Source organism: Ctenopharyngodon idella, chromosome 12, assembly GCF_019924925.1.
Source record: "Ctenopharyngodon idella isolate HZGC_01 chromosome 12, HZGC01, whole genome shotgun sequence".
Taxonomy (NCBI): Eukaryota; Metazoa; Chordata; class Actinopteri; order Cypriniformes; family Xenocyprididae; genus Ctenopharyngodon; species Ctenopharyngodon idella.
This window is the reverse complement of record NC_067231.1, coordinates 15,281,025-15,305,575: the sequence shown is the minus strand read 5'-3', so window position 1 is coordinate 15,305,575 and position 24,551 is coordinate 15,281,025. Positions and strand designations below refer to the sequence as shown.

General features: G+C 36.8%; 2 protein-coding genes across 2 annotated transcripts; one reads left to right on the top strand and one right to left on the bottom strand.

Moving 5' to 3' along the window:
* Nucleotides 1–989: 989 nt before the first annotated feature.
* mrpl27 (mitochondrial ribosomal protein L27) lies at nt 990–4,944 on the bottom strand. Its single transcript, XM_051915076.1, has 4 exons — nt 4,828–4,944; nt 4,297–4,422; nt 4,074–4,147; nt 990–1,369 (listed from the first exon to the last, which is right to left on the bottom strand). Exons 1-4 carry the CDS (start codon nt 4,865–4,867, stop codon nt 1,163–1,165), a joined length of 447 nt encoding a protein of 148 aa, XP_051771036.1. The 5' UTR covers nt 4,868–4,944; the 3' UTR covers nt 990–1,162.
* Nucleotides 4,814–17,520, top strand: eme1 (essential meiotic structure-specific endonuclease 1). The gene is made up of 9 exons (XM_051915075.1): nt 4,814–4,949; nt 5,973–6,703; nt 6,869–6,996; nt 8,867–8,956; nt 12,983–13,107; nt 14,016–14,163; nt 14,262–14,377; nt 14,480–14,669; nt 14,788–17,520. Exons 2-9 carry the CDS (start codon nt 6,001–6,003, stop codon nt 14,962–14,964), a joined length of 1,677 nt encoding a protein of 558 aa, XP_051771035.1. The 5' UTR covers nt 4,814–4,949; nt 5,973–6,000; the 3' UTR covers nt 14,965–17,520.
* The last annotated feature ends 7,031 nt before the right edge of the window (nt 17,521–24,551 follow it).

The following is a 24,551-nucleotide window of genomic DNA, read 5'->3' as shown; positions in this document are numbered from 1 at the left end:
TCGTTTTTCATTAGCATTGAGCCTCTTTATTCTCCAGTATGCAGAGTTCCCAAACAATGAAGGTTCCTTGAACATTTTGTACATCTGCATCATAAAAAGGATTTTGAACTTGAAGCTTATGAAGTGGCACCTGCTCAAGTGGTTGTCCTTGGAAAGTGTCAGCACACTCCATGTTTAATCCTCTCATACTACTTTATGTGAGAGAGTGAAGCTACATGGTGCAAAAACAACTCATTTGGCACCTTTTCCTACCCAGTACTAAAATCCTTCTTATTTCTCCTTGGCTTCCTCCAACCTTAGGATAGTCTCAGGCTTCACTTCCCCTAATCCTGCTAATACACATGAACAACACCCTGAGCCCAAAGGGAAATGGTACAAAGATATCCTTGTCTGTTTTATAGAGTAGAGAGACAGTTTAAATCCTTAAAGGCAAAAGCTGTGCTGAATTTTAGGAAACATGAATGGATAAAGTCAATGAAGCAGATTAAAACACCTCAGCAACAGGACAATGTTTGCACTGTTTAATGCTCCATGAAAAGCAGATCTTAAAGGCCGCAAGTGCTTTATATTGATCTGCTGAAAGACTGAGCCATCCCATCTACTTTAATACAGTCCTCGGTGTCTTTAAAATCTACTTGAATGCGAAACAGACCGTATTTACTTTCACAGTACATCATCCTGGTCTTATCGTGAACAATTTATCTGTGCACATTATTCCAAGTAAAAATCTTTATTTTATCAAAATGTAATAACTTGTTTTCAAGTTACTTACTTTTCAAACCCTCTTTTGGGTTGATTCAATCAGCTATTATGATTCAATCAATTCCTGATGGATAAAATAAAGTCCTGTCCTACATTTTTCAATATCTAGTAGCTTTCCACAAATGCTGACTTGATTAAGGAGAACAAATATTTCTAGATTGCAATATAAATTAATTTGTATTTTATAATATAGTGTGCAAGGTATTGAACATAATAAAATCACATGGTTTTAAGTAAACATGTTTATTAGAGTAGAACATACAGTAGCTGTACAAATAAAAAGAAATTAAATATTTTCCTGCTTAATTTTCAGACATATTTGAATGGAAACATCAAATATTCCAGGGTGGGTTACCAGTCCAAAAAATCCAGACCAAACTGAAGATGAGTAAAGTCTTTTTCATACCATGTCCACTAGTGTAAATTTATTCTCCTGTTTTGTAGGAATGACATTGATAAAGGTCTTGTACAGAACGGTACCCTTGGGAAGTTTTGGGATCACATCCCTGGCTTCGGCACTTCGTGGTAGAGGAATGTACACCTCCTTGGTGAATCTGACAATACCGTCCTCTAGGGCATAAAGTGTTTTGTTGGTTCCAATACCGACCTGTGAGGACAGACAAAGAGAGATTAACTTTAGATAAGAATAAATGCTGGCTATTTCCAGTTTTCACATAATCGTATGGAAATAAAGTTTTAGGAGTTTGAAAAATTTAAAACAAAGCAGTATTATGATGTAAAATTGAGAAATTAAAAAATACAGATTCTAAATATTTATTTATCACTAATCAAATTTGTTATATTGATAATATTATTGGTAATGAACAAATTATGCTTTTTTTATTTAATTAGAAAAATGCAAAATAGAAGTTTCACTAGTGATCTCAGACTTTTGGACCCTACTGTGTCAAGAAATGTTAAAATAACATAAAAAATAAATAATTAAAAAAAGAAAAAGAAAAAACAATCAGTGACTTCCATCAGAAATTGTTATCAGGGTGTCTACAAATTAATTTTTAAGACTTTTAAAGACCTTTTTAATACCATCTTACATGAAATTTTAGACCAAACCTGCAATGAAAATACACACACACATATATATATATATATATATATATATATATATATATATATATGGCATGTGATCAGCTAGAGATAAAAAAAAAAAAAGCAGGAAAGTCTGACCGTGCACCCAAGCCATGCCCCCAGCACTACTACTTCTTCTTTTTTAAAATATATTTTATCACATTAAAAGATGTCTTATACTGTAATACATACTATTGTTCTATAAAAATAAAAAGCAGCATTTAATAATCATGATAATTAATATATTATATAATATATTATATGTATTAATAGAATTGTTATTATTAAAGTACCTGTGAAAAGTTTGGAAACAATTATTAATGATTTTAAAATAAGTCTCTTCTGCTCACCAGGGCTGCATTTATTTGATCAAAAATACAGTAAAAACAGTAATATTGTGTAATATTCTTACAAATAAAAAAAAGTTTTCTATTTTAATATATTATAAAATGTAATTTATTCCTGTGATGCAAAGCTGAATTTTCAGCATCATTACTCCAGTCTTCAGTGTCACATGATCCTTCAGAAATCATTACAATTTGATTTGATGGTCAAGAAACATTTCTGATTATTATCAATGTTGAAAACAGTTGTGCTGCTTCAGATTTTTGTGGAAATGGTGACACATTTTATTTTTCAGAATTCTTTGAAAAATAGAAAGTTCAATGAACAGCATTTATTTGAAATTATATTACATGTATTTATCAAATATATTACAATTATTAAAGCATTTATTAAATAAAAAAATTTTTGTAACATTTTAAACGTCTTCACTCTTCACTCACTTTATCACTTTAATGTATGACGAATTAAAGTATTAATTTTTCTCTTTAAATCTTACAACAAATGTTTGAATTGTATCATTGTTTCCACAAAAATGTTAAGCAGCAAAAACTGCATTTTAACATTGATAATAATACATAGTGAATGTTTCTTGAGCAGCAAATCAGCGTTTCTAAAGGATCATGTGACACTGAAACTTCTCTTATAAACTTCTGAATTATAAACGAATCTAATGACGAATGTTGCGTTCCCAAATGCAAATTTAAACGTTACAAACAAAGTAGCATTTACAGTGAATCGAAAATGAAAACACAGCAAGCATGCATCGCGTCAGACTATTATTTATATAATTACATCACAGCCGTGGCGAATTTTATATTAAATTCTCACCACAATTCATAAAAGTTACAGGGCGAGTACGTTTCAGCGCTGATTCTACTTGCATTTGGCGCGTTGAACCATTTGAACCCTTTTAAGGGACGGTTCATACTTCGCGTCTAAAAACGCATGAAAAACGCGTCGGCGCCGCTTTCTCCTTTCCAAAGCGCTCGGGAGCTTGCGCTCCGGTGGCGTCTGCCGTTACTAAGCAAGCTGCGCTCTCCATGACGACGCGGTAGTTTGTTTCAGCAAAGGATATATAAATTTCCAGCACCAAAAATCACTTGCAGTAGCTCTGCTACAGCAGATTTATTTAAAAATGTGTATCCGTGGACCGTGCACAGCTCTGATCAGATATTCCTACATCTTGGCTTTGTCCTGCAGATGGCGCCGCGCGAGAAAAAAAATCTTGTCCAATGATCAGTCATTGGGTCTGTCAGACTATAGAAATTTTTGCGGTAATGCGACGAAAAATATTTAAGACCTATCGAATCTGAATTTAAGACATTTTAAGACTTTTTAAGACCTTTTATTAGGAAAAATATATTTAAGACTTTTTAAGGACCCGCAGCCACCCTGTGTTATATGCTGTCATTGTATGCTTGTGAAAATGGGTACATTTTAGGTACTTTAAAAAGTAAAACAATTGTGAAGCACAAAATAATATAAAAAAAAAAAAAATAGTGTACAAAAATATCAACAGTGTGTTTTGGTCACCAGAAATTGTCATTAATAAATTGTATAAAATTACAACATATAAAACATAGGATAACTTAGTATGACCAGACACAGCTGTAACTATATAAACAGCTATTCATAGGAAAATATTTGGTAGCACTTTATTTTACAGTGTCATTACATATGTTACATGTAGTTACTATAGTAATAACTATAAATCATGCATAATTACATGCAACTAACCCTAAACCAAACCATAATCCTAACCCTATAGTAAGTAAATGTAGTTACTTAACATTACTCAGTACTTAAATGTATAATTACAGTGTAACAAAAAGACACCTTAAAATAAAGTGTAACCAAATATTTTAGTCCAAACATCTTACATGAGCTCCAGGTTGCCAGCGCATTAGACCCTTGCGTTGTGTTGCGAGGATGTTGCCTGCATGTACAAAGTTCCCTTAAAAGAAGGAAAAACAAAACATGTGCTATAACACAAGATAATGGAGGAGATAAAAAGGCATTTTTACAAACACTAGCTACAGTAAAAACCACACAAGAAATTGATATGTTTCTCATATCATATCAAGGTCAATAGTCAAAAAGTACCATCTTGTTTCTTGAAACCATATCTGCGGCCAGCACTCTTCCCTCCTAGGTTTTTGCTGCTTCCTCCTGACTTCTTTGAAGCAAATCTCGTCAGTACTACTGCGGGTGTTTGACTGAACAGAATGCCTGCAAAGAAAAAAAAAAAAAAAAAAAAAAATCAACAGAAATCATTACCTGCACTATGGATTATGTTGAAACTTTTTTTTTTTTCACATAACAGACATCAGTTTGATGTGTACTGGGCATTATATCAACGTAATCCTTAACGCTCTGCATTACCATGTACTACAAAACATGAGACGAATCAGTTGGTTTATGTTCTGTTGTCAACATTTAACACATGCTCACTATGCTGTTAGGAAATGGTGGCATAGCATGTTACTACTAACTCACAGTCATTACAAAACGGTAAACGAATAAAAGCGCTCCATTATTCCACCATCAGCAACTATTATTCACACCTGATTTACAACATACATGATACAAGTCGAAAAGAAAAAAAAAAACCCGAAAAACTGTCATTCTACTTACAGGCTCTGGATTGCAGCATCAAGGACGCGAGCGCCGCCATCTTGAATGACGTGAGTATGACGCAGCGGGCGCGCTCCCGTGATCCTTGAAGAAGAACCCGCGAACTGGAGAATTTGGCTGGCGTGAGTAGAGAGAAAAAATATGAAGTTTGTGAATATTGCATATATGTACAACTACAATAGAAGAATATGAGAGGATTCTGAGTTACATAAGCATTTGTACCATGTTATTTTATGTGGTCTGCTATATTGAGTTGGAAATTGTTCCTCGTTGCTGTCTTTCCTGTTCGTGTGTGCGAATGTAAATAATAGTTGTCTGAAGTCACACGCGACGGTTCTGTTTGTGGTTGTGACTGAATATTACGAAATCCGCACTGTGGTTGGCCCTGTTTCAACTAAATATTTATGTAAAATTTTTGCTAAAGTAACTATGTTTTCTTTCTAAAATAGCGTAGTTACTACAGTGTTTGTACAGTATTTAAACTGCGGTAACTTGGTATTGCCCATCTATGTGATAAAACAACGAGATAAAACAAAATGGCAGATTCTGACAACGTTTGAAAGAAATCTCATATTAATATAGTATGACTTTACAGTAGTACAAGGCAAATAATGTCTGTAGAGACTGATCTTTTTGATTGTCTCTGTGATATATTAAACATGGTTGTGAATTTTCCCCACTTAAATATCACAAGTTGCCAAGCTTGCTGACAGAATTTTTTTTTTTTTTTTTTTTTTGAAATTGTCAGAATGATTTGTGGTAGTGTTCAGTCAGTGAGAATGGGTTAAAAGTGTTTGTAAATTTGTGAATCAGTTTTGGAGTTAGATTATAGCTGCACAATTTTCAAAAAAAAAATTAAAATTAATCTAATACATTCATTTAGAAAAAAAAAAACCTTAAAGGTTAATGACTGAGTAATATAAACAGTTTGTGAAATAAAAAGAAATGTTACAAATAAAATGTTGCTAAAAAAGAAAACATTTTGTATATTTTTACACAAACTGTACACACAAACACTTTTTTTTATTATTTACTTATTTTGTGGAGGGAAGAAATATCATCAGGGCAAATACTACAGATCTAAACTATTTCAGAAAATTGTATTGTTCAGACTTGCATGTGTTTTAATTTGAACTTTCCTTCAGACTGCAGATCTTTGGATGACAGCTCAGCATGACCTGCATCAGTAGACCCGGATTCCTCCTAAGTGACAGCGACTCCAGTGATTCAGAAGAGCTGCCTGTCTTCGATTTCTCACAGTCAAAATCCAGACAAGCCAACTTAGTGGTTTTAGACAGTTCAGACTCAGAAATGGCTCCTGTTGCTGATGCAATTTCAAGTGTAAAGGTCCACGTCTCCACCGGAGCTGCTAAAAGTGACGTGTTGATGGTCAGTAGTGACAGCGAGGAGGAGGAGGCCATCATTCCCTTAGCTGTGAGACTGAAACAGAAACAATGTGGTCTGGGTACAGCAGCCACTGGTGCAGAGGAGATTCTGGCTTCTAACGTGGTTCCTAATGGATATTCACACCTCTTAGATTTTCCAGCACATCATATCAACCCCGAGGCCCAGCTGGTTGAACATAACATGATCTGTAGAAACATAACAAGGCAGTGTAGCTCAAACAACGATGCACCATACCTTACAAAAGAACCTTCACCTGAAGCGGAGAATGGCACTTACCTGGCCAAATGCAAGAAAAGCCCAGCAGAAGTGGAGGCTGCCAGACAGGAAGCCCTGAGGAAACGAGCAATGCGAGAGCATCAGCAGGAAAAGAAGGAGAGACTGAGAATGGAGAAGAAAGCTCTGGCTGATGCTGTGAAAGCCCTAAGGCCAGAGGAGTGCATCAAACACATGGTGGTGACGGTCGACCCGGGTAGGTGGCAGTGTGTGCCTGCAGTGCTCATCTTTGCTGTCACAGTTGCTTTCAGTGCTCGGTGCGCTTTGATACTTTTCCTGAGTTGTTAAAAAGCACTGGCATGAGGTATTAAGCTGCATTTGCTGAATGGATTAGTATTGATTAGCTGTCTCTCCCCAATAGGCCTGCTGCAGCTGGAAGGTGGCGGTGCTCTTCTGACTTCCCTGCACGCCATGGGCTGCAACTGTGCCATAGAGAAGCAGTCTCTTCCTCGTAGTGTCACCTGGGCTAGACGTTCACCCTGCCCTCAGGCACGACAGCCCCCCACACATACAAATGCAACTTTTAGCCATATTCCTTGTCATTGGGTTTGAAGTGCAGATAGTGATGAGAATGATAATAAATTAATTATTTTTGTTATGGCTGAATATTAAAACTAAAAATAATAATAATAATAATATTTTTTCTAAATAAATAAAAAATAAAAACACTACAAACTAATATCATTTTAACCCTTGTGTGTAAATTAAAAAAAGTTACACATAGGTCCATAGAGGACAAAAATGTCCATGTCCAAAAACTGTCATAAAAATTTTATGATTGGGAGCACAGACTTAAGTTTGGTCTTATTTTAAAGAAGACCCCTGGCAGATTATTGTTGAAGTAAAAAAGTTTAAACAGTAAAATAAGAAAAAAGATATATAGTTTTAAGTTTATGAAAATGATTAATGAACAATATTTTATATAAAATGTATATTTTATGTAACTTGTTGAACTCTAAAACTGCTAGAAAATCAAAGCCATAAATCTAAATCCAAATTTGAGAATATCTCAAAAAATGAGCTTTCAGTAAGATTTTGTTTGGGTGCAGTACCAAATTTTCCATTAGATGCTAGCAAAGCACCACTGGTACACACAGTGGTTTGTAATTTGCAGTACAGTACAGTTTTTCTCTCTCAGATATTACACGCACACACATTTTTTTTAATACACACATATAAACCACACTCTGACATCCATACCAACACACCCACACAATTATAGCTGCATAATTTATCTAATTGGCTCTGTAATATGTAATATAAGCAGAAAACAGGAATAAAGCGAAATTGCTTTTGTAGGCTAAACCTGAGAAAATGGCACCATTTGGTAAAAAAAATTGTAAATAATTTTGAAGCCTTGCCAACAGAGAAAGCCTATTAACAAAGACTACATCATTTTATAGTTAAATGGCCCTGGAATTAAAAATTGCAGTTTTAATGGGTTTCAGCAGAGGCATTTTTGTCCTTAAGGTCCTGAGTGTAGCTATTTTGTGTAACTAGTGTAAAATAGAATTATTAAAGGAAATGGGGGTGAAATAGTAAAATTCCTATAAAAATACATACCTGTGCCAAAATTTATGCAGTTGGCATTAACACAGGCAGAATGATAAAAATAAAAAAAAAACTGAAAAAGACAAAAATGTCCATAAAGACACACAAGGGTTAAATTCTACACAACAATATACAGTATGAAAAATAGATATTCATTATGAAATTGATAAAGAATAACTGTAAGTTTGCGTTATAAAATGGCAAAGGTAATCTACATGTTAAAATAGGGGAAATGAGTATGAATAATTAAATATGTTCGTTTTTGTTTGGATGATGTAATTGCCAAAGTATCACTTATCTGCAGTATGTCACCCAAGGATTTCCTGTTGAATGTCACAAATACAGATGCTGAATGTCTGACATTTAATATTTCAAATACATGAATATAGCATTATAAGATGTTTATCTAATGTTTGTAGATAAAGAAGATGCTTAATCTTCTTTGTGATGTCTCAAATCTGGGTATAAATTAGTAACATCTAAACCATTGGTTCTCAACCTGGGGGCCTGTTCCCACTAGGGGACTTTGGCAAACTTCCAGGGGAGCCCCAGTAAGTTCTAAAATTATTTAAATTAGGTTTTATTATTAAGATTTTATTATTAAGATTACTGTGATCTTAATTAAAAACAAAAAGAAGTACAGCATTAAACTGTCATCATGTTTTTGAATGTATTTGTTTTATTACATTAGAAGTGCCAGAATTACGTACGTGAACAAAGGGGGGCCTTGGAGTCAAAAAGGTTGCGAACCATTGATCTAGATCATTTTACACTTGATTTTATACTAGTTCAATTGTTTTGTTTGCAGACTGGTGAGATGATGTCCATTCCAGACTCACATACTGTAATCCAAGTTCCAGTGGATGACTTTGTGACCATGATTAACAACTACTGCAAGGTAGGCACATTATGCTTGGTGGCATGGTGTGATTTCCTATTGGACCATCATAATTACTTAATTAACTATTAATAGGATAATTGTTTGATGTGCTAGATGTGCCCTTTTTGTATGATGTGGGAACTAACGATGAAATTAAAAGAGTTTTGTGGCCGAAAGGGCAACAGAAAAAACAGCAGTTATGACCTTTCCAAGAAGAGTTAGAGCAATTAAGGGTAATGAATACAATTACGGGATCACATCTCAATTATGTAAAAATGATCCATAAGCTCTTTAAAATGTCCTGTTTCATAATCTGAGAAATGCATGTCACCACCTGAACTTTAAAGATTACGCCCTCTTTTTAGTTGTCATATACATATACATTCACACCTGTGTTTTAGTAAGCCAAATACTCAGAATATAATAATTATAATAGTTACAATACTTTTGTCCTAATTTCTACACTTGCAAGAGATAAACCTTTGAGCTTTTATTTTGACGGGTTTTTTTTCTGTGAAAACAACGTTACAAATGCATCTCATTAATTCTAGTGAAATGCTGTAATCATCTTCCTACAAATATGTTGAAAATTATGCAAATGTGAAAATAATGCGTAACTGGTGCCCGCTACATTCCCAAATGCACGTTAAACTCATAGCAAATGCAGATTGAGTTCACTGCATTCATTGACCCTTTCTCAAATGGCCCTGTCACTTCATATGCACTTATGAACTTAAAATGGCCGAAACGTGCGCATGATCGTAAAGTCCACAACACGGTAGGGCAGGGGTCGGGAACCTTTTTTGACCAAAGAGCGATTTGTTCATTTTTGGTTAATGCATTTTTCCAAAAGAGCCACAGCAAAAAGTAATATAATATTATTTAAAAAATACAGAGTTCAGGCATGAAACTCTAACCGAACGCTGATTAGTTCTTTCTATGCCGTGGCACCAGCCAATCAAAATTATTTGCAAATCCACGCAACCATATATATCGTACCCTGGCCTGCGATCGACAAGCTGCGCATGTGAAGCTCTGTTATCCCTCCTCCCCAGCGCCACCTGTAGAGATCTGCTACGGGGGTTCTACCATTCTTGCAGCAGCCTTTTCTTTGTTGTTTTATTTGACTAAGCTAAACAAATTCGTATTTGCTCAGCAGCAGCAGCATAGCAGATCTCGTACGCCAAAATCAAGCCATGTATACTTCATGCCCCATGCCAATAAATGCTGGTTGAATTTAATCCACTCCGAGAGTTGTCTTGACTGAAATGTCAGTAATAGTAACTTTATTAGGTCCATAGTAATGCTGCACGATTAACCAATAAAAGATCGAGATCTTGCTTCCAACACCCATTCGATCTTATTTCTTAATGACACTGATTCGCCTGTGTCTATTAAACCTTTGACAAGTACGATCACATCGAGCATTCAGATCTGCGTTGGCTCTGCCGCTGATCAAGAGAGAGCAGTTATCATGTATATGAAACAGCCTCACAAAGTCTTTTCAACCACACAGTATCATTATTTCTGTTACAATAATACAAATTATCACAGAAGTACTGAGATAAAAATTTATAGTTTGGATATAAACACTGATCTCTACGGTAGCAATCAAAGTAGAGGAAATCACCTTATGAAAGTAACTTGGCGCTTTAAATAACGATTGTATCAATTACATTGTTACACCAGTAGGTGGCGACAAGTGTCTGTTTAAAAACATGTATTTGTCATTGAATCATTAATTCAAGTGATTTGTTCAAAATTCTGATTCATCCAGTAATTAAACAAGTGAAGTCTTCATCATTCATTCATTCACTCACCATTTTTTAAAATAATTCATTCAAATTAATTAGATATTTTCAAATAGACTACAGCAATTAACATACATGTTAGTTTGTTTGGATGTCTATTCAGAATCGCGGGAGAATCATGATCTCTATTTTAAGCAAAAAAAAAAAAAATGTGATTCTCAATAGACCCTTTTCACATTTCCGGCTTTCTCAGAAGCTAAAGTCGTCATAGTTGGGTAAAATTCTATGGCGGTGAATGAGAGAATACATTAAATATATTTTTTGTGTTTCCATTTGCTCGAATAGCAAAAGAAAAACTCCACAATAGTGTTTTCACAACTTTCAAAAAGAGGAAAAAAATAGATTGATAACAGTCAGAAGAGAGAAAGATGTCATTTTTACTGCTACTCCCATAGCCGCTGTATTAGAAACACCCTCACAGCAGCGTTAACTAGTTTTTTGTAATTTGATGCAAAGGTAATATAATACTAAGTATAGTGTTATAAATGTACCTATGTTTTTTTAAAAATGAAAATATAAAAAACTTTGCAGGATTTACGATATTGATGACCGTTAAAACGCGTCATTACAGTCTGTGAAAAGGGTCTATTTTTCGAGACATGGATAGCTGCAAGTTGGAGTAATCAGCGTGTCGAAAGGTGAATTGCTATAACAAAAACTAACCTGTAACCCTACCCCACACCTTGACAGAAAGCTTTTTCAACCAATGAAAAAGACCTTTCTCCATGCCCCTGCTTTTCGGCAGGCCCCAAACTTTCGTCACGCCCATTACTTCAACCTGCAGATACCCACACTTGAATTTCTCCAGAATCGTGCAGCTCTAGTCTGTAGACAACCAAAAACAAACAAATATTAAACAAATAATAAATAACAAGTAGCAATATGGAATTAATTGTGCAGGGCCTTCACCTGAGTGAGTGAGTGAGTGGGTGAGTGGGTGAGTGAAGAACAACGCACAGTGCTTATGACTACTGTGTTTACGTGAATACTCACCAAGGTAGGCATTTTGACATATTTCGTTCAGCCGTGCAACCGAAGGAAAAGGCTACTATGATTGTCTGTGTATTATTCAGAGCGCACGCACAGAATGCATCCTATCAGTTGCGGATTCAGTTCCCTTTCCGGGCTTATTGAGCTTTTAATATTTCTTTTTAATATCAAGCACATCCTGCTCTTTACTTTCTCATTCATCCATGTTTCATTATTAATAACTTTAAACAGTCCTGTCCACTGAAAGCTGCATGGATTATTATAAATATGACACATTTATAGAACATAAAAGGTCTCTGTGGCAAAAGCGAAGCACCTGGTGAAATATTTCAAAATGTCACTTGGCACAGCAGAACACCAGTTTCATTAAAAGAATATGTTTCAGTCCAGTCACTTTTGAATTTTCGCTGCTGTTCTAAAAATTGTTTTCACCATTACCACAAACAAGCTTACGTAGCTGCTTAAATCTGAGCACAGGAGCTCTAGGTTATCACATAAAGGTAAGTGGTTTGCCGTTGATTGTTGTCGTGACACTTGTACTGAACACGCACTTTGGTCAGTACAACTTGAAATATAGTAAACTTTTCATTAACTTTGGTAGGCTGTACAACAAAGGAATTCTAATTTTTCTGCATAAAGCTGATCTTTTTTATCGATCATTTGTCTGGCCATAGGCTCCCGACAGCTGCCATAGGGTGTCCCGTTTGTCATTTTAAGTTTCAGAAGGGAAGATGCACACTTTTTGTGATCCTGTACTGATGCGAGCTCCTCAGCAGACTACTACCTGACAGTCATAGCGGCGTTGCGACAACAAAGTGCGGACTCATAGAAAGACCTTAGGAAGTTTAGGGTGCCATTTGGGACAGGGCCATTCACTGTGAACTGACCTTTACTGAAATGCAGAAAACACTGGATCGCGAACTGATTGTGCGCACTTCGCTTTGAAACGCAGCGTAAACAGACTGTATGCTTACTTAATAAAATCATAGTCTTTTGTGATTTGATAAGGGCACAAACCATATTGTGCAATTTTAGTTCATTTGACAGATACTTTGCCAAAGCAATGGCGCAAAACAAACATTAGAAAACTTTTATGATATTATGAGAAGTTTTAAAACATTTTTGGTTTATTATGATACTGTGGAAGCACAGATTAGACTATAGTGGGCCTCCAGAGTCTAGGTAATTAATGGAAAACACTGGGATTTCTATCCTTTGTGGGGTTTTTATGTTTTTAATGTAGAGGCAAAGCAACGGTGTATTGACCGAAAGCGGCATATCTCTGACTGCCTGGATCCAAGGACTTATGAGCAGGAACCCAGGCAGAACCCTCAGTCTGATTGTGATTGACATAGAGAAGTACTTCAGGTGAGTGACTTACTGAGAGTGTCAGACATTGTTTTATTGTTTGACAATTTTTTATAAAGATTTCATCTAAATGCTTTGCTTTGACAAAAATACAAGCTTTACACTTCTATTAAATACTACACTTTTTCTGTTTTTACAACACTGAGTGATGCATCAGAAGTAAAATTCAAAACCTTGAGTTGTATTTATCTTGGAACATTTTTTTAATATTCAATGTTAACATATTTATGGTGTTTTTTACCCAAGGATTAACCAATAACGACTTGAAAGTAGTGCTGTCAAAATTAACGTATGCGATTATTTTTCAGTTTAATGCATTAAAAATATTTAAAACAATTAATGCAGCATCTTTTTTTTTCCGTCATAATTTGGCTAGTGTTACATTATATGATCACAATCTTATTCATGCAAATGCTTTTAAACCATTCAAGCGCCACAAGACAAACGAGAACGCGCTGTCTGTAAATGTCATGTCTGTGAGACACACACGACTCGTGTGCACAGAAAGACACATGCCAGTATCGAGTTCTCTTCCGTGCTCGTACAAACAATAACACACAGTTATGCCAAAATGCCTGTTTTGTCGAGTATCCTCATAAAAGCGGTCTTAAATGAGTTAAGTAACGTCTTTAAAAAAAAAAAAAAAGAGTAAATGAGATGCTTGTCAGATCCGAGTAATGTTTGGCAGCGGCAGGTCTTAAAGTCACAGCAGCCTAATAAACGATTAATTACAGAAAAAATGTGCGATTAATTAGTTGTTTTTTTTTAATTGATTGACAGCACTACTTTAAAGACAAACAAATCATAAAACAAACATTTGCATTAGTACATGTATGTTATGATTTATTTGACTAATGACTAATTTTGACAAATAATTGCTTAATTTAGCATTAAATGCTCTTTTGCAGATCCCAGAATTCAAAATGTCAGAAGAAATTCCGTGAGGCAGTGCTAGGCGAGGAAAAGAATGTAGGACTTCAGGGAGGGCAGAAAAAGAGAAGAAAGAAAGACGATATCAATCAGCTTCCAGAGGTCTCGCGAGTGCAGGTTGAGGAGGTAAGCTGAACCACCTCGTTGGCAGTCGATATAAATTCATGGCCGTATTTGAGGTCCTCTGCTTCAACTCAGTCTTTCTTCCCTCACCTGTCCATCAGGCTTTGGTAGACTTGCAGCTGCAAACTGGTGTGCAGGTTCGCTTCCTCTCTACCTGGAAAGACTTCACTGATTATATTACCATGTCAACCAAAGCAGTAGCCGAGGCACCGTTCAAGTGAGTGGGAAGCCACTGTTTCCATATTTATCGCTTTCCAACCAGCTGTATCTTTAGCTACTGCTGTTTATTTCTTACTTTGTGTATGTTTATTCTTCCCAGGCGGGAGCGAGAGAAGACGGGATTCACATTTTGTTTAGAGAGTGAGTGGGCAGGGGGTCAGAAGGTGGACCGCACAGGGAACGGCCTTCTGCAAGTTTGGAAGAGACAAATACAGCAGTTGAACCGTGTCAGCCCTGATATGGCCAGTGCTATACTCAGTGCCTACCCGTCTCCTCGGCTCCTTGCTCAGGTTAAATCTGTTTTTAATTATGAAGTGTCTTAAAAACATAGAGCCAACAAATTAACAAATGGCACATTTTTTGTAAATCATTTTATATCTGATATTTAGTGTGTATGTATATTTGTAGGCATATGCACGGTGCAAATCGGAGAATGAAAAAGTTGGTCTGCTGTCAGATGTACTCATTCGTCGCGGAGAGGGTGTGACATCTACAACCCGCAGAGTTGGACCGGAGCTTTCTAAACGGTTGTTTCTTATGATGACATCTCATGATGCCCAGCAGCCCCTTGATTCTGCTGTATAGGTTCTTTTGCCTTCTTGTACGCATGAGGACAAATGTCAAAAGAATTGTATTATAGTGACTCACATTTCAGTGCAATGTCAGCTTGATTGAGGTATTTATTACAGTTTATGTATTTGATAAATTTAAAGCCTGAATTTCCCAGATTTTCAAAGTTATATTTGTCTGTTTTTACTATAAATCGTTGCCATTAAATGTTTCTTAATGTACCTTAAAACCATTTTACTTCACCTCCATCAGAGCTAGTTTTCCTCAAATACCTGTGGTCTAAACCTTTCTCTACCCTAAAAGTGAACCTTGAAAGCTTCACTTTTCCTGGAAACCTCTTTGAGTTTTTTTGTTCTTCATCCAAGTGGCAAAAACCTTGGATGGCGAAAGCCTTTTCAGTGTAAATCCGAAATGCAGTAAATTCTCAGAGATGCTATACACGTACAGTATTTCATTCGACACATTTGGAGGTTTTTAAGGCCTATGTTTCATTTACAATTAATTCCCTTTATGTTATCTATCTACACGTTTTAGCAGTACTAAACAGGTCATTGTTAATTGCAAAAGCAACAGTCTAAGTTTGGCTCTTTTCCTGATTAAGGCACTACTGCGCGCCTTTCGGAACCAAAATGGCCCCTTGAGCACACCATACTCACTGTCTAAGGACTGTAGAGGCTCATGGCTCATTTCCAGCACATTAGAGAATGGCACCTGACCAAGGAGTGTCGTGTTGCCTGAAACGAGCGGTGGGGTAACGAGCCGTTAAATGTGCTTAAGAGATGAGCTGCATGCTTCATTCCTGTCCCTGAAGGCAGTATTTCCTCTACAGTTTAAGGGATGGCATAACAAACTATGGCTAGTAGGTGTGTGCTTGTGCCGAAGGGAATTATACGAGCAGAATTACGGCAGCTTGAAAAGGATCACCTTGGAGTGATTGTTTAGCTGAATAGTATGAAATCCAATTTTCGTGTACTCTGAACGCAGACTATAATAGCTTTTATGACCTAAAGTCTGCAGTGCTAACATCTTCACTGACTTGTGAATGGTTGAATGGGACTTTAATTTCCAAAAAGCAGTTGTAGGATATTACGACTTACAAAGTACAATGTAACTCATCTAACCTAAATGTTTTGGAGGAATAGTTTTTCTCCGCATGTATTCCATTTGCATCAAAACACATATATCTGTGTAAGTGCAAAGGGTCTGTTCATCTTCAGCTACTGGATGTGCAATGTGCATATATGAGTCATGACTACTTCACATGATAGATTGGACCCTGTAAAGCATTTCTGTTCAGCAGAGTAGCAGTTTCTCATTTCTGGTGCACGCAGGATTCTTCTTGCTTCTTGTTGGAGATTAATAAGGATTGGGAGTGGCGGTAGGTCAACGTCGGCCACCTTCACTCACAGTCAATAGAGTGGGAAGCAAAGCAGGGCTGTTAGTCACTGTCTTTCCCTGGATATTCTCAACTCAGCTCATCTCTTGGAAAAATGCACCTTCTTATCGGCCGCCACACAAGATGGAGTGCCACAGGCAGTGCTGTTTATGGTTTTGTGAGTCTGTTTTGTTCCAATTACAGTTTCATATTCTTGGCAGAGTGGGGGCACTTCCAATTTCTTGAGTTGTGCCACAATAATGCCACCTGTAGTGTGCTGGCCCTCTGATGACAGTGGCATAATAATAACACATTTCCTCAGGCAAGTGATATGCCAACGAGGCAAAGCGACTGATATTATCCTTCCATTGCATTCTCAATGTATTTTGCCTTGGTGCTTGGCGAATCACGATCCACTCAGAGCCACTCGCTAAAATGACAAGAGAGAATGTCAAAGACTCTAACAATCTATTTCAGAGCATGAGTAGGCCGGCCACTGTGGTATTGGTTTCTTTGCCACCAGCGTTCAATCAATGTTTCCTGCTTCTCTTTAAAAATAAATCATTATATGGCTCCGCTTCTGCCTTTCTTTTGTTCATTTGCAAATCAGACGCAAGTGATTCAAGTGTTCAGATCCAGCTCTTCCGGGAAAAGAGATGCAAAGCCCTCAAAAAAAAAAAACAACTTTGGCTGACAGAGCTAGAAGCTTTTTAACTTCAGAGGAAAAACATTGCATTGTTATTGCAGGATTTTGTTTTCTACCTTGCCCTCTCCTACCAGCTTTTTTTTTTTTTTTTTTTAGACTGCACATATGTACAGAGTTTTCTTCTCACAGTGGATTTTTGTTTGTTTTTTGTTTTTTTCAGCTGGTTGGCTGAATTTTTGATTGCCACATGAGGGCAGAATTGCTTCACACTGACTGCACACTATAGACCAGTGATTCCACACTGGTGTTGCTGTCCTCAACTTGATGTTATATTAAACATCACGTAGCAATCCAACACAGTAGCAAAAGTCCAAACAATTTATCAATATTACCAGGAACTGAGTGCATAGCAAAATTATTCTCATGATATTGGCTCGTCTATATTGTTTATGTTTGATGCTTCTTGAATTTTGATGGTTCCTTGCTTTCGGCAGCCAGTAATTCACTGTTCAAGTTTACCCTCCCTGAAAATAAACCCGTATTTAATGTAGTCTGGGTTGTTGTTGTTTTTTAAAACCTGTTCATGTTGCCATCTGCCTTATTTGGCTGGGTCAGAGATTCCCAAACTATTTGTCAGCCAAACTCCTTTGATGTAAAATATTTACTTTAAGTACTTTAAGTGAGATTTTAATGTAATATTTCAATAATTTAACAACACATTTGCATGTTCACAGCTTTCTGATGTCAGTTAAGGGTTACATCTCATGCAGGTAAGCAAAATATTTCATCTTTTTTAGTAAGTGTTTTATTTTGATTTATGTTGCTTTTATTTTAAAATGATTTAATTTTACATTTTTATGATTTAATTAATTATGAGCTTTTCATCAGGGGTTTGCAAATACCATTTTGACAAACTATGGGCTAGATGATAGAGTGAGTGATGAATTTCTCCATAAAGTTTGATTTGGTGCAAATCTTTTAAAATTGTTATTTAGTCAAATGCATGATTTATATGTATACTGCAATGCTTTACTAGCTGACCTTCCAGCTAGCACTATCAAGCCTTTACAGTTGATCCAGAATGCAGCAACACGTTTGGTCTTCAATCAGCCTTAGAGGAGCCATGTCACAGCCCTCTTGGTTGCCAGCATTAAATTTAAGTCTCAGAAGGTAGCATACAGAACCACCTACAGTTCTGCACACTCTTACCTAAACACTTTACAAAATTTATGATCCTCCTTATTTCCTGCAGTCGGTCAAAAAGTGTGATGCCTGGTGGCAATATCACATCACGGTATGGAATCTCCTTCACAAAACCTCTACACTCCCATGATGGTGAAACACATTCTTCACCCAAATACCACATCTCATTCAGTCTTGTTGCATGAAAAAGAAGATTGTATACTTGCTATAACCTTATCACAAATGATGTGCAAAATCTGCACATACTTCTGTTTCCTATTATGTAGTTAATCGGCGGCAAATGTCTGATGTTTGTCATTTGTTTCTTTGTCTGTAACATTGTTCTGCTTTTTAGTGCCATTTTTGTCTTTTACTGCACTGCTTTTCTATGTTTTTGCTATGTAAACATGCACTGGGTACTGATTCACCCAATGTCTCTGCTGGTAAAGCATGATGATAAGTGTCTTCCATTGTCTAATTTTCGCTCTTCGCATGACTAAACAACACAGCAAAGTGTATCTACAGAGATGGCAGCCAGTGAGCGTTTGGATTCTCTCTAACGTTTAGTGAAACACTGCTGGTCACGTCATTTCAACATGGCAAAATACATTAAGGAGGATGACCCGCACCATATATAATTTAAAAACATTTTATAGAAAACTATTATGAGTTCAGTCTTCATCTCATGCGTGTAACACCATGCAGATGACTCTTATTTCTCTAATAAAATGTGTATACCTCTGAGCCAATCAGAAGAAGCTTAGGAGAGGGAGGTATAAAATGTCTTATCATTTGTTGGCAACATGTACGAGGAGGTGCTATTATTAAAATTCAAGCTGCATCTTTATATATATATATATATATATATGCAAGAATGAGTTACTGTGTAATGTAAAGTATGTAACACAAATTTGAGTAGAATTCTTTCTATGCATCTAAACCTTAAGCACATTCAGTATCCTCAAAGAGCATCCGGCCATCAAAAACCAGATAGAGAATCCCAATGATGGTCCTTAAGAAATGGGATCATTATCTCTCTGTTTTCCGCTCACTTTCTCCTCACAATCTTTCGCCGTGGGAGGCTCTGCTCTCCGAAGGGTGCTTGAGAGTTTGAGACTGCTGCGTGGAATCAGGCCAGGGCTCTATTTACTTTAGATCCCAGGCCTCAGCCCTGCAGGGACCCCTAATCAATGCCCACCTCTCGCCCTCCTCATGATCCCTCTCCCGTAGCGACCTGATGCGATCGCTAATTGGGCTATTTGTGTGGAGCTGAGCGAGCCTGACGTTCTTCCTGCTTGTCAGTGTGTGTGTTTTATGATGTATCCGGGTCGTTTACTTATTTATTTGAAGCATGCACCTTCTGGAGTCTGTAAGGTGGTTTGATGGACTGCGTCCCGGAGGAGTCTCCTGAGGCCATCCGTGTGCGTACGAGCATGTGTCAATGTGTGCGAGACGCCACACCAGTGTCCTGCTCGCCGCCGCTCAGTATTCATTACACACCGTCACCCTCTGGGGCGTTTTTATTAACATTCCAATCAGTGCCATGCCAGATTGCTCGATCTGCAGAAACAAATTGGGAATAGTCTTTGATATAAGGTTGAAAACACTCTGACAAGAGGAGGCACACAAATATGAATTCATGTGCACGGCAGATTTGGTCAATGAGCCAAGTCAGGGCCATTACTTTTCTGTTTGTTATTTAAATGGCTTTGCACAACACCGGCACCTGGAGTATCGCTTTCACGTTCTAGGAGATCTTGCTCCACAAAAACGACCAGTGGGAAGCTGACGGTTCTTCCCGAAGTGATAGGCACTTTTCCGGTTTTCTCTCGTGATCCATTGTTGTCTTTATTTCCTTTTTCCCTGCAGCTGACTGATTCTCAGAATTGAGGTGCTTGACAGCCCCCGTCGTCTGCAAAAGACACACTTTATTCTCACAGGAAGGCAGCGGTGAGATGGAAAGATGAAGGTAAGACAAAGGGTGTCATTCATCGTGTCTCTCAATTCACAGGTCTGTCACACTCCCCTCAATCCGCTGAAGGCTTTGCAAGATGTAGTGCTTGAGATTCTTTGGTCAATAGCTGTACTTGACCTTTTACGCCCAAAAAAGTTTGTACGTGTTGGTGCGCTTTCCCACAGCGTGTGTCATGTATGAGTATCGCTTGTCCCTGACAGGTCTCGGGATCAATCCGAATTCTTGTCAGTAATATCTTCTCACAGCTGCTGTCCTTAACCTGGTGCTCAGTTCCTGTCTGAATGACGTTAGTTGTGTCTGAGCTGCACAGGAGATGACCTAGAATGATGATGAATGCATCTTTGGGAATGAAAAGGTATGACGAGAAATGAATCTGGTGATTTTACACTCCATTTCTCCTTTTACTGTGCTTTCGGTCCAAGGTTACATGCTACTTCCGTTTTCATCTTTAATTTGTCTCAAACTAAAGGAATGAGTGTTGAAGGAAAAATACATATATTGCCTGAGAATCAATTTGGATGCACTGATATTAAAATTATGATCAATACCCTTAAACCGATTATTATATTATCATGTTTATGGCTGCTATGGCTGGTTGATATTAAAATTCTATACTATACTAAAAATAAATTAATTAATTATTAATATTTTTTGTTATTTAAATTATTTTAAATAAGTACATGTAGGCAATCAAGTCAATTTAAGTATCACAACATGAAAACTGAATATTTTTTTTGATATTTGCTAAAGATTATATTCAATGATGTTATTCAATTATTAGTTTTTAAAAGATTAACTTTCAGTGAGCGTTGGACCACAAAACCAGTCATAAGTCGCACGGGTATATTTGTAGAAATAGCCAACAATACATTGTACGGGTCAAAATTATTGATTTTTTCTTTATGCCAAAAATCATTAGGATATTAAGTAAAGATCATGTTCCATGAAGATATTTTGTACATTTCCTACCGTAAATATATCAAAAACTAATTTTTGTGAGTGGATATGCATTGCTAAGGACTTAATTTGGAGAACCTTAAAGGTGATTTTCTCAATATTTCGATTTTTTTTTTTTTTGCACCCTCAGATTCCAGATTTTCAAATAGTTGTATCTCAGCCATATTGTCCTATCCTAACAAACCATACAGCAATGGAGATATTATATATATTCAGCTTTCAGATGATGTATAAATCTCAATTTCAAAAACATTGACCCATATGATTGGTTTTATGGTCCTGGGTCACATATATAGTCACCAAAGCTGCATTTATTTGATTAAAAATACAGTAAAAACAATAGTAATATTATGAAATGTTATATCAATTGATTAACAGTATATTTTACTTCCCTTAAATCTGTGCTTTCCAGTAAACTTTTTCAAATTCAATTTTAATGTTTTTTTAAATACTTTTGAAGATTAATAGTATCTTAAGCTTTAGCATGTCCTAATAAAGTTCACCGAACAGAAACAAAGCCTCTTTTTATGCGTGCGATATCAGCTTTATTCATGATTCACATGAACAGACACTAAGGTCAGTAAATCTGCTCATTGCAATAAGGCCCTTCCTCTTTCATATTTCTTCTTTTTTAAATGTCTGAACATTTGAAGTTATTAACCTTGAGATAAATATGCTACAACACTCAAAATATGAGGAAAAGCTTGTATACGCCACCTCCATTCCCATTAAAACCACACACATACACACAGAAAGCTTACTGCACTCTGTAAGTCCTTTTTCCATTCGGTGTGAAGGTTAGAAAGGTGAGCATTGCAAAAAAAAAAAAAAAAGATCCTTTTTTATCAAAATAGCCTCATACAGTGCATCTCTTCTTCAGTGAAGTTCATAGCTGTAGGAACCGTAAACATGATGAAGTGAGGCTGGCTTTTTCATCATGCATCAAGCTTCAGTATTATTCAAATGCTCAAGCTGGTAAATAATTCAGGGAAGGTGATGTACTTCGTATTTCCTGAGCTTTGGGATTTATGTAATTTTCCCAACACCAAATGGTGATTGATAGACAGATAATGATGTAATTATCTTAGCGAGACTTGGTGCTCTCCCATTAAAGAGGATAATGTTGCTGTTGTCCTTCTGGAATTCAGTTGCTAATTTTACCCTTTAAAACTATTACAAAATGACAGCCGACATCCTGGAATGAAGGGATCGTTTAAGGTGCACAGTCTGATGGCGTGATACAAAGGTTAAACTCTTCTTTTCTGAGCCAGTTTGTAAAAGTTGAATATAGATTCTTGCTCTGAGGTTTTGAAGGATTACATCCACACTTTGTTTTATGAAAGGACTAAAAGGTCACATGGCTTAATAGAGAAACCAATTACTTCAGCTCCACTTGATAATGAGAATGTTGATCAGCTGAGTCCTCGCATTCATGAATCAGATTTCTTCACAGCATTTATTATTTATTATTTCCAATTTATGGGCTATTAGAAACATTCATTCAAGTTGATTGGCAAGAATCTGTATGGCATCTCTCTTGCGACTGATTTGTATTTGCTGCTATCAAGGTTATGGGGATGTAAAACAGAATATAAACGTTAAATTTTATGATCTGAAAAACTGGATTTGCAGTTTGGTTTAGATTACTGTGGTTTTGTAAACATCTAAAAGGGTTAGTTCACCCAAAAATGAAAAGTCAGTAATTTATTACTCACCCTCATGTCGTTCCACATCCGTAAGACCTTCATTCATCTTCGGAACACAAATTAAGATCTTTTTGATGAAGTCTGAGAGGTTTTTGTCCCTCAATAGAGATCCAACGCAACTAACACTCCAAAGTCCAGAAAGGTAGGAAAGACATCATTAAAGTACTCCACGTGACTCCAGTGGCTTAAACTCAATTTAATGAAGCGACCTGAGTGCTTTGTTTGTGCAAAAAAAACATAATTTACCACTTTATTTACAAAATAATTATACAAAGCATGTTCACACAACAATGTCAGCTCTTGCGCGAACACAAAACGCATGCGTCATGATGTAAACACTTGCACATGTGCGCATGTTGACGCAAGTTTGAACACAACACACATGCGTTGTGAATCTCTCGTGAACGCGCGTTGCAAATCAGTATTTTTGTAAGTAAAGTGGTGAATAGTTTTTTTTTTTTTTTTTTCTGCAAACAAAGCACCCGCCTCGCTTCATAAAATTGTAGTTCAACCACTGGAGTCACATGGAGTACTTTAATGATGTCATTCCTACCTTTCTGGACCTTTAAAGTGGTAGTTGCGTTAGATCTCTATGGAGGTACAGAAACTTCTCAGACTTCATCAAAAAGATCTTAATTTGTGTTCCGAAGATGAACGAAGGTCTTATGGAATGACACGAGGGTGAGTAATAAATGACAGAATTTTCATTTTTGGGTGAACTAAACCTTTAAAGCTGGAAAACACTACACCAATTTTGCACAAATTTTTGGGCACAGACTAGCTTCAGACTATGATTCTATCCAGTCAGAGGATATCAAACATGTCTGATATTTTGAGATAATTTTAGAACAATATTCATTTGTCATGCATCTGCTAGCAGTGAGGCACATGTTTCTGCAAGTTGAAAGCCTGGTAGTGTGTGATCCGCAGTCATTCAGTTTATGATGGCGAGTTTTTTTCTGTAATGTTTACTAAAGCCAGGTGCACACTGTATGATTCGTAGTAGTCCTTTATGACTGTTGTTTGTTAGACTGTACGAACATGATCCCCACTGTATGCCATGTCACACTGTATGATCTCAGTTGTCATTAATGTCAGACTATACGGCAGTCAAGATGCATTAAAAACAGACTGAAAGTGAAAAGTCTCTGAAGCAAAGCTACATTTTGGACTACAAATGTCTAATATAACAAGAATTCAACCACAGGTGAGTCTAATTATTCATTACACAGGTGTCCAGCAGAGAGTTGACTATAAAAGGGTGTTAAAACCCCTTCCCATTTCATGCTGTCAGCAATGGCACCACATGGAAGAGAAATGTCACAAGATCATTTCTTTACACCAGAAAGGTGATGACTACAAGAAGATCAGCAAAGCTTTACTTATCAGTCAGAATACTGTAGCAAAAGTGGTACAAAAATGTAAAAAAGATCGAACTGCATCCATCTCACAGAGACGTCCAGGTCGTCCACGGAAGTTAACACCTCGACAGGAGCGTCTTCTGATGAGAAGAGTTGAAGAAAATCAGCATGCAAGTTCACTGCAGTTATCTAAAGAAGTTGAAAGCCAAACTGGGGTGACTATTTCCCATGACACAATACGGTGTACACTGCAGAGGAATGGCATGCATGGGTGCCGTCCATGAAATAAGCCTTTCCTAAAGCCCGCCTAGAGTTTGCCAGGGCCCATGCTGACAAAGATGAAGACTACTGGGACTCTATACTCTGGAGTGATGAGACCAAGATAAATGTTTTTGGAACC

Coding starts and splice junctions, on each gene's coding strand:
- mrpl27 (XM_051915076.1), bottom strand. CDS start 4,867: ATGGCGGCGCTCGCGTCCTTGATGCTGCAATCCAGAGCCT. Junction 4,423..4,827: donor GATGCTGCAATCCAGAGCCT/GTAAGTAGAATG, acceptor TTTTCTTTGCAG/GCATTCTGTTCAGTCAAACA. Junction 1,370..4,073: donor GCTGGCAACCTGGAGCTCAT/GTAAGATGTTTG, acceptor CTGTCCTCACAG/GTCGGTATTGGAACCAACAA.
- eme1 (XM_051915075.1), top strand. CDS start 6,001: ATGACCTGCATCAGTAGACCCGGATTCCTCCTAAGTGACAGCGACTCC. Junction 6,704..6,868: donor GGTGGTGACGGTCGACCCGG/GTAGGTGGCAGT, acceptor TCTCCCCAATAG/GCCTGCTGCAGCTGGAAGGT. Junction 14,164..14,261: donor CGCGAGTGCAGGTTGAGGAG/GTAAGCTGAACC, acceptor CCTGTCCATCAG/GCTTTGGTAGACTTGCAGCT.